At 38.5% G+C, this 10,776-nt stretch overlaps 1 protein-coding gene across 1 annotated transcript; it reads right to left on the reverse strand.

Moving 5' to 3' along the window:
* Positions 1-7,994: 7,994 nt before the first annotated feature.
* Positions 7,995-10,716, reverse strand: pou4f3 (POU class 4 homeobox 3). The gene is made up of 2 exons (XM_024263527.2): positions 9,785-10,716; positions 7,995-9,482 (listed from the first exon to the last, which is right to left on the reverse strand). The coding sequence occupies exons 1-2, from the start codon at positions 9,938-9,940 to the stop codon at positions 8,556-8,558; spliced, it is 1,083 nt and encodes a 360-aa protein (XP_024119295.1). The 5' UTR covers positions 9,941-10,716; the 3' UTR covers positions 7,995-8,555.
* Positions 10,717-10,776: the final 60 nt, after the last annotated feature.

Genomic DNA, 10,776 nt, shown 5'->3' on the forward strand with positions numbered 1-10,776 from the left:
GGAAAGTGGTAACAGTAGAAATGTTGTGTAACAAGAAATTGTATATTGTTTGTTACACATATTTTGTAATGGTAATTTTTCTGTTCCATCAATTCTGAATTTTTTAAATCTTTGAATTTTCATTCTGATTTTTTATTTGAACCCTTGATTTTTGATGGCCCAAAAATTCAATTGGAAAAAAAATGATGGAAAAACCCCAGTATAATTAAAAGGTTTAAAGATTTCCCCCAAAATTCAAAGGTTTAAAAAAAGCCGAATTAATGGAACAGAAAAACCTACATATTTTTTGACTACTGTTTTTTGTTGTTTTCAGCTCAACAATTCTGCTTGCTAAGTTTGTTTTTGTTTTTTTTGTTTTTTTGGCAGAACGACAATTTATGAACTGCAAATTTTAAATAGATATTTGTAATGGGTTCAGTATTTTTTGTCAGATGTCTCAGTGTCTGTCTTTTTTAGTGGATATAATGACAGAAACTCAAAATTAATAATTTAACCTTATGCATTTTTCATGCCTGCAGAAAATATTAATATTTACTTTACAGTCTACAGTTTTAATTGAATCAAACATTTTGTGCAAAGTAAGTAATCATATTTTTCTTTGATCATGTTTTTGTTCAGATGTAATTTAGATCATAGGATACATATGGGCCTATATCTGTGTATTTGTCAAGTATATGTGTGTATTTGTGATTTAGCAGATATGACGGCATTTATCACACTTTCTTGAAATGTCTCACAACAAGAGTAGTGATCAGACTCAATGTAAACATCGCTTTAAGTCTTCAAAGTTTTTACAAGCTGCTTTGTGGGAATTCTGGTTTTATTTGTCTAAGTATTGTTTTGTTGTGTTCTTCCCTTGATCTGTACACACATGTTCCCGCTCGGTGCTGGCTGTCTCTGTATTGTGTTCCTGGTTGATTAGCCTCGGGGCTGTCTTCAGGGCCTGGAGCTTATGGGAGCAGACAAGGGGGAGGGCGGGTGACTGCATCTGCTTGGGGACCTCCTTCAGGGGCCCCTCTGCGGCCTGGCTCAGTTTTATGTCTATCTTCAAAGACTCAGCCCTGTGGAGGGAGGTACACAGAAAGACTGTCCTTAAAGAGCCGCGCTGCCGTTGTCGTTTTCCCACATGGCCCCCTATTGGTATACAATAACCTGGGTAATGGTCATGATGACCCTGTGCTGCTGTTCACCCTAGAGGTAAGGAATGACCAAAATAAATATGGAAAATCAATTTGTCATTTTAGAAAGACAAACACTCATCATATGTCTCATTTGACCTCTACAAGAAAAGTTCTCTTGAAAACACAAATTTAGAAAGAAAACTGTCAACAAATAAACAAATGTTATTTTAAACTCAAAATAAAATGGTATTAAAAATACAATTTGTCATTTTGATTATTATAGTGGTAAAATTTTTATTTATTTTAGTCATGTATATCCATACATGTGCGTATAACAGATTTACTCTCATAGATGAAGGTATGCTTACGTGAGTTTTAAATTCTTCCTACTGCTTTTTCAGAGACTTGATAGAGGTTGTCGGCTTTGATGTTTAAAGACCAACTAATGACAATCGTGTTTTTGGTATTTGTAACACATTCCAGTGGCATTGTTCTCATAGGGCATATTTAATGAAAATTAAGATTAAAATTTCTGAGTATTTATTTATTCAAATTATTGTAATTCAGGGTTAGATGAAAAAAGCCATTTGAAAAGTTTTGTAGCCATGATTTAGAAGCAACAATCGGTGGGCCACAAGCAACCAAAACCCACCGTTCTGATGCATCCACTTGCAGACAAATAGATCCATGTGCGTCTTTGTTTTCCTCGTCCGAGGTGGCATCTGAGTCAAAACTGTACAGATGAATAGCTCTGATAATTGCTCACCATTTTTGTTGCACGACTATTGTTTTAGAGGTGAATTTCTCATAAATTCATCCCGCCCTGCAGAAATTTCGTCCTAGATAAAAACTATTTTTTGTTGTTGTTAAAACAGCATAATCATGATTAAATGACTATTTGGAATGCTTTAAAAATCTAAAGGGATGATTGTAGATGATCATATGTTTTTCCAATTAATTCATCTGTTAAAGTTCTAATTTCCAGCTTATTGTATCATCTCTTGATATGTTTCAAATGAAGACTTTAAATCGAAATTACTATGTAGTATATTTTTAATTTGTAATGCTGTTTTTTTCTACATTTTTTTGAGGCAAATGAGGGGAAATTTATGTGGAGAACATTTGATGTACTCAAAGAGTTTTCCAAACAGTGAAAGATTTTTCACACTTAAAAGATGTCCCTGTGAGTTTAAATCAAGGTCAGACTGTGCAGTGCTTAAGGATACTGCAAAAAATTATTAAAAAAAAAGGAGCCGTCTCTCAAAATCTGCATGCCTCAGTTGGCATGGTAAATGCTGAAGTTTGTGCCAGTAGGTTACATTTTCTCAAGTCTTGGAAAAGTTTTCTAGAATAGCAATGAAAAGGCAGTGAAACGTGGACAATCTGAAGAAAGCAAAAAACTTTTGGGTAAGCACAAAACAATAAGAGTTCTTAAGTGTAAACTCTAATTCCATTTTTATTGAATGCATTTCTATCAGTAACGTTTTAGATTTTATTTAAATGTACTTTTTTATGTTCTGTTGTACCCCACTTAATGATGGAAAGAACAGCTATGGACAGGTCCTGGAAATACATGGACAGAAGTTTAAAGGGATGCAGCTTCTGCTCTGCAGGATTTTGCAGCCTCCTCTGTAGCGGGTCCTCTGGGTGCTCCTGCTGTCACAGGGGTTTAGTGTCAGACTATCCGAGCCAGCGGGGATGCACTCACCTTGACGAGTTCAACGTGAAAATGAAAAGAACTGAACGCAGACAGTCAGGATGACAGACAGGCCAGTCATTAGAGAATCACAATTTCAGTCTCCTCATCCTGCTCCCTCTTGGCTTTGGTTTCCTTTTCCCTTATCCATTTGTCAGCTCCACTTTTTTGTTGTTTTTTATTTTGCTTGAGTTTTAGTTTAGACTTTAACAAAACGATCGTAAAACTTTATTTGTCATTAGTCTAAGAAACAGTCCAAAACACAGGAATAAGTTGAAGCCTGGGCTCATTACAACCACCTTTGTGTTATTTTCTACACTTTTGTTTTACTTTGAAAAAAAAAATGAGCATGATTGCCAAGAAGCACAAATTAATATTTATAATAATATTAATAATAACTTTAAAGAATAGATTTAAAAAATTGCCATCCTTTGGTTATTTGACTAAATTCACATCCTGTTTTAAAAATATTATTCTGACTACTTTTGAAAATGTTTCAAGCTGAATTTTAAAAAAAAATCCAGAGTTTCCCCAAATAGTGGGCTTACTGTTTTTTTTTATTATTAAATTGTCATTTTTCAAAGATTGTATGGATTTTTTTTTTTTTTACTTCTGAAGCAAATTTCAAACCCACTCAGGAATGTTGTTTTTCACCATTCTATACTTAAACTTGCTGCTATTTAACTTCATTAGAAACTGGTTTGTTATTCCTACCTAATTACTTAATTTGTTAAAAAAAAGTAGGAAAAACATTCATTAACTTGTTGTTTTTGCACTGAGACTTTTTTTTACTTGTCTGTGTTCTCTTTTAATACTTCCTGTAATGTTTTGTCATATTATCTTCCCTAAAACAGCCTGTCTCAATTTCACCACTTTTTTCCGTTTGACGCAAAAACAAACCCCCTCATTTCCCATTTATCTGTTGCTCCTCCCCCCTTTTCTCGAATCTGATTACCGGTATGTTGGGTAGGTGGTTCGGTCATTATATGTTGATACATTCAAACCTGAGATTGTGTGCAGACCTGCACTTGACCAGCTAAGTGCTTTGTAGGAATGAAAAAAAAATCACGCCACAGTGAGTTATTTCTGGCTGGGTTAGCCTTATTTCTCTGGGCGCTTTGATAATGGAGAGGACTTGAATAATGAATGGGGTGTATAATACTGTTCTTCAGACCCACAGAATGAATTAGGCAAGTGCACATAAGTGAATGTGCTGCGGGTGTCTCCAATAGACAGTATGACCCAACTTTGTCTTTTTAGTTTCATGATTTTACTTTAGAATTTTTGGAAGCTAAAATGTTTGATAAACATATGAATAAACTATACGGAGTTAGTTTCCTGAAACATTTTAAGGGGTTTCTATTAAAGATGAAGCTGTTCTCATGGTTGCTTCTTAAGTGTATCTCATTTTTCTTCTTCCTGTTTGTTAAAAAACAGAATGTCCAAAAGGTATTAAAATTAGTGGACTTTAAATAATTAATTAGGGGTGTAACGATTCATTTTAACAACGATTCGATTCATACCATAAATTATGGTTGGAATCCGGTTAATAGTCGATACTGGTAATAAAAATTCAACCAGTGTGTCTCAGAGATAAATACCTGGTAGATAATTAAATTAAATATGTGTACAAACAAACAAGTAAACAAGAATTAATGGTAAATCCATTCACATTTTAGTTTCATAGTTTAGCCCACTTTTACTTTTCCACATCTTAGTAATACAAATAGAGCATTATACCAGACTGTATGGATCATATTTTGCTGCCATCATGTGTGTTGTCCACTGTGATGGCCCTTAGTTGTTTTTACATTATAGTAAAAAAAGGAAAAAAAAAAAAAAACTACTGTGCCTTAATCCAAATGATCTTTTCCAATATTGGTGTAATCAATGTACTTCATTTTTAAATTGTTTTATTATGGAGTAGATCAATTGGATTTATAACTTGCCTAAGACAGATTGATCTGGGTTGATTGTAGAAATAGAAATCGTTTTGATTTCAAGTCGATTAATCTTTACACCCCTAGTATTTATAATATAGATTGCTGATTGTATAAATGAAATACTAAAAAGGGTGAAAAAATATTCTGGAATATGAATGGGCAAATGCAGGAAATTTCATTCAATCCTTTGAAGCCTAAATTTATTTCCAGCGATGAAAATCTTTTTTCAAATACTTAAGAAAGATACTTAAGGTAATTTGGGAACCAAAGTGGTTTGATGCATCAATAGACATTAAGGGGGTTACAAAAATATTTATGGTGATCATTTTCAAAGTATTTTGATCTGCAGATTAAAGCTAAAATTGTCCAAATTGTTAACTCAACCTGAATCAATGAATAAATATTTATTTGGGATGCTGTTAACTGGATTAGCAGGGTATACAAAGAGAATCAAACAGATTGTTTTAAGATTATGACCCAAAATAAATGTAAAAAAAAAAAACAGATTAGCTATATTTAAACATTAAAAACTTGATAACTATAATTACATTAATAACATCTAGTTAGATATCTTAGATATTAGCATGTAATAAATGATAAAATATCTTTTTTCATATTCTTTTATTCGAATGTTCAGCAAACTAATGAAGTTGTTTTTGCTGTTGTTGTTTTTACATAATATTCTAAATTTCCAAGTGAGCTTTTTCAAAGTTAATATGTTTCAGTGTTCCTGCATTATGAGACAATGTAAAACTATTGGAATTATGTTTTGTTCTTGTGAAAAGTCATTCTGCTTGTATTTTGTACTTTGACTTTGTGTGCTTTTTTTTTAGAATTTTATTGTCTTGATTTGTAAAGTGCAAAACAGCTGTCAGTCAGATGTTTGGAAAAAAGTTGTCTATTTGTGCCGAGTGAACAATAGCTGAGGACAAACAGGAACTTCATCCCGTTGGCCTCAAGTTTCTACTCGGAAACCCAATCTTCCTGTGTGTGCGTGTGTGCTGAACACAGGTATGTGTGCAGAATCCGGCAAGATCTCGGCTGCTCCTGTGCTGGTTTGGCTTCTGATGATAACTGAAGGTGACTAATAGAGAGGTAGCTGTCTTCTTTCACTTTGGTCACATTCCCATTTGTTGCTACTGGCGTTGAATGAATTATTGAGATGGGGTGTCTTGGCTCCCACTCTTTCCCTCACATGCCCCCCTTCTGCTCACTGGATGACATCCGCCCCTGTGTGTATGTGTTAAATCTGATGTGTGCAGGCCGGCACTGTAAAAAAAAAAAAAAAAAGTGCATGCATTTTTCGGTAATTAAACAGCGCTTCTATCCTCATTCTGTCAAAAATGGTCTTCCTGCATGAAGAAACATCAAGGAAAAAAAAACTGTTTTCTTATTCCTCTTCTGAGCTTTTCTTGTTTAAAATGTATTGAATTGGATTATATCCCAAGTTATCTTTAAATGTAATAAAGTTTGAGACAAAATGAGTTTGCAGATATGGGAGGAAAAAGGCCAGACAGGCCCCTGAACACACCTCGATTACTGCACTTGAAACAGCAATATACCTTTCAGCTGCTGCTGAATAATTGAAGCACGCTCAGTCGTCACGCGCCGCTAAGGTTCACGGGCCTTCAGCTCAACTTACCGTGGAGTCAGGACGTTATGATAGCTACCCTGGTATTACAAAGATCAATTATTCACAACGCCAAAACCTAGCATTTACAAACCGCTGAGAAACAGGTGGCTTTTTTAATGGCCTAAATTTCTCTAATGTTGACTCAGTTGATCTAAAATGTGGCAGACTTTGAGACTTTTTAGAGAAACCACCATCACTCCAGTGTGTCTTCACAAAAAAACATGATTTAGCTAACACTATGAATTATTGACGGGAGTTAAGCGCCTCTTATCATCAAAGAGAATATTCATTAGGAGCCACAAACGTTTCCGCGTTGCATGAAAAGTATTGATGCCCTGAAACTACCGAGCCGAAGTCTCACGGGATTTCACGAGCGCCCACCGAAATGACGAGGATTCCCGTGTTATTACGATAGCATAATTTTATTAGCTTGCTTTTAATAATATATATATATTATATATATATATATATATATATATATATATATATATATATATATATATATATATATATATATATATATATATATATATATCTGACAAATTGCCTTTAAACTCACATTAAATACCTTTAAAAAATAATATTTCACATTAATTCTACATATTTCGCGCGTCGGCTGAGGTCGGTTAAATCCGGAAAAGTGACGTAAAGAAAAACCTCGGCCTTTTCCTAGCATAAATCCGAATGCACAGACAAGCAAATTTAAAATATCAAAGCTATAAATTAATTTAAAACATATATATATAAATTTTAAACCAGTTATTTTCAACAAAAATACATTTTTAAAGGGTCAAAATGATAAAAGGTCAAAATGATAAGATAGCTGCTTTATGTCGAATGTGCTCATCCGAGTCAGGTAGGGTGTCCTGTCAGACTTCTGCTCCCAGCTCCTCCGCTTCACGTAGTTTTAAACCAATATAGACTAATCAATAATACATCGTACGTACTTAATAATTTCAAGTCTCATGCACGACAACCAGATAACACGAATGCATTCATAATTGAAGCTGCATGTCTGCTAATTAGAGGCCATCCGCGCGGCACTTGAAGGTCGCTCCTTCCGCGGAGTGAAAACTCCTGAAAAATAGTACCATCCACCTTTCCTTTTTTTTTTGCCCGTATCAAAAACCAAAAAAATACATTTTTAATTACAGTGGAGATCCCAGGATCTATTAATAATATAGTTAACAAAAACAGCGTGTTTACTGTGTCCCAAAACACAGCTGGTTTAGATTGTTGCTCAGCAGGTATTTAGGCCCCGCGCGCGCCTCACCTCAAACACATTCTGGTAAAACACAAAAATTAAAGTTGCCTCATGAGAATTTTTTTTCTAGAAAATAATCAATAATTTATTCGATTTAAATCACACTTTTTTTCCAAGTGAATTCAAAAGTGAAGAAAACAAAATAAAATTTAATGATCCGAGCCTATTTAGTATATATAATTGCGCTATATATAATAAACATTTAGACCCAAGAATGACCAGCAGTTTTCTAAATCATCACATCAAAGTATTAAAATATTGCAGCAGCCACAGCCAAATGGACGTGCCCCCATAAAAATAAATATTAATTCTAAATAATTCAAGATAAACAGTGTCAAATGGTGTGAGAGATTTACTGTTTAAATAGTCACTTTTGTGTGCAGAAATCACGAACACACAGTTTACAAATAGGACAGATTCTTTTGCAAAAGCAGTGATAGAAAGAAGTGATCTCCTTAAAACATTTTCATTTCTACAAAGAGTGAAATAATGGTGTATATTTTTGCATATAGGAGGTGGGGCACGTGGTCTGATCTCCACCAGATTTTACAACAACAACAAAAAATAAAGAAAATTTACATATATATGCTTTTACGCATTGAAGCAGCCAATAGATGTGATTTCTAAACTACGATTTACAAATAAAAAAAACTGATCCCTGAAAGTGACAAACTGTCCTGGTGAATTTCATGAAAATGTGTGCAATAGATCCATCCATCAGTAACACTTGTAAATTCCCAAAAGTGCAACAATGAAGTGAGTAACACCACATGGAAAACGAGAGGAAGTCTGTTTGGAAACGATCCCAGATGAAGAGTTGTTGATAAATCCCTGTTAGGCTATTATTAATCACTCGATCAAAAATGTAGCAGGCTATTTTATTCATGATGTGTCAAACTCAGTGCACGGCGGAGTACTTCATCCGTTTCTGTTTTTGCCTCTGGTTGCAAAACCACACTCGAACCACGTTCTTTTTCAGGTCCAGCTTCTCGGCTATAGCCGCGATTTTTTCCGAGGAGGGCCGGGGCTGGATGGCAAAGTACGCCTCCAAAGAGCGCTTCTCCGGCGCGGCGATGGACGTGCGCTTTCGTTTCCTCTCGTTCCCGTTGAAAAGGTCCGGCTTGCTGCTTTTCTCCCGATACGCAGCCTCGGCTTCCTCCAGCCACGCCTGCAGAACCGGCTTGAGCGCGATCATGTTGTTGTGGGACAAGGTGAGGGACTCGAACCTGCAGATGGTGCTCTGGCTCAAGGAGCCCACTCCGGGGATTTTGAGGTTCGCCAGCGCGGAGCCGACGTCCGCCTGGGTGACGCCGAGCTTGATCCTCCTCTGCTTGAAGCGCTCGGCGAAGGCTTCCAGTTCCCTGGGATCCGACTCCACGTCGTTGGCGCACGCCATGCCGCCGTGCACCGACAGGGAGTGAGGGTGGGCCATGGTGGCCATCGCTTGGTGCAGTTGCCCCATGGTCTGCAGGTGGTGGTGCGGGTGCGGATGCTGGTGGTGGTGCGCAGAGGTGGTCATCCCTGGAGGCTCCGGAGCACCCATCCCTGTCACCGCTAGGCTGGTGGAGAGGTGGTCCAGGAGGTCCCCGGCCTCCAGGGTTTGTCCGAGGTGGTGGTGGTGGTGGTGGTGGGAGATGGGCACGGTGGTGGTGGAGGAGGAAGAAGAGGAGGCTGAGGTGCAGGGGGCACTGCTCATGGTATGGTAAGTCACGTCTGGTTTGAACGGGTGGCTCTTGCCGTGGGAGACAATGCTGTCAGCAGCCGCCAGAGCCTCTGCCCGCGCCAGCAGGCTCTCATCAAAGCCTCCGAATATATTGCCCTGCAGCTGCAAGCAAGAGTGCGCATACTGGAGTCAGTGGGGAATTCTGTCAGGCAGCTCTCAGGATCTAAAAAACATTTTTTTCCAAAAGCGAGCAGCGCCGAGGAGAGGCGAGAACCCTCCTCAAAGCGCAGGTCATAAAAATTAATATGAAAGCTAGAGCATTGCTTGAACAGACATGTGGAGGGGAGGGAGGAGGGGGTGGGGGGACAGCGGGGTAGAACAAAGTCCTGTCACATCAACTTTACAGACATTTTCCACAGTTATATATATTCCCCCCCTTCATCTCCCCCTGACCTGAAACGTACCTGTGGGGCGGGCAGGCAGACTCTGCGCATGCCCTCCGTGCCTGAGTGCAGGCCGGGAGGATACTTGGGCTCGTGCAGGGCCGGGTGCATGGAGAAATGCTGCTTGCTGTTCATGGTCATCATCATCCTCCCCGCAAGCAACGTGGCCCCTGACATGAAAAGGCGAGGGAGGCGGACAGACAGCCCTGCTGCTCCTCACCACCAGACTGATGAGCTCCTCACGTTGGATGCGCCTCCCGGCTTCCCTCTGCCCCCCCTACTCCTCCTCTTCTTTCAGTCCTCTTCTTCCTCCTCCCCTCCCCAACAGCACCTCTGCTCAACTTACAGGTTAAGAATGTGTGGCCTGTGTGCGCAAAAATCTTTCAATCGACTCCCTTTAGACGTCGTTAAACTTCACAGATTTTAAATGTGATGTTAATTTTATATTTAGATACTTATTCCCACAGAAAAACACATTTTTAGCCCATTTATTTGTCACTTTCCCACCCTGCAGCTGCAGAGTGGTTTCAGCACCATGGACAGCGCAGCCCAGCCTCCCCTCCATCTGAAGGCCTCTGCCCTCTGCTCTCCTCCACAGACTTCTCATGTGGCCGCCTGGTCGAATCTCATGAACCTTGGGGTGGACGGGACCCGAAAGAGGAGCCGTGCGGACTAAAGCGGGCCGATGACACAGCGGGTCCATCCGATCCCGACGGCCACCTCTCTGGTTCCCCAGGCTGTGAATAATTCATCGGCACGGTGGCAGGCATCCATTACCGCCGAGGCATGCTTCTGTTCATTACACAAATTAAAACAGCCAGGACCTTTTCTCACCATGCAAACCTGTTGCAGCCAAACCCTGAGCGATGCATTGTCTGGTTGGTTGAGTGCAGGAATTTTCCTTTATTCCTGCCCCAATACTTTTAGAAATGACCTGCAGAAAAGTCAACACCTAACTTCTTTTTTAGGTAAAATATTTATTAAGATAAAACATTTGAAAAACTTAGAATCTT

Source organism: Oryzias melastigma, linkage group LG14 (genome assembly GCF_002922805.2).
Source record: "Oryzias melastigma strain HK-1 linkage group LG14, ASM292280v2, whole genome shotgun sequence".
NCBI lineage: Eukaryota > Metazoa > Chordata > Actinopteri > Beloniformes > Adrianichthyidae > Oryzias > Oryzias melastigma.

What these genes read in the sequence shown, in the direction of transcription:
- pou4f3 (XM_024263527.2), bottom strand. Translation starts at nt 9,940, where the DNA reads ATGTCAGGGGCCACGTTGCTTGCGGGGAGGATGATGATGACCATGAAC. An exon ending in TCTGCCTGCCCGCCCCACAG is followed by an intron (nt 9,483 to 9,784) that starts GTACGTTTCAGG and finishes TCTTGCTTGCAG; the next exon opens with CTGCAGGGCAATATATTCGG.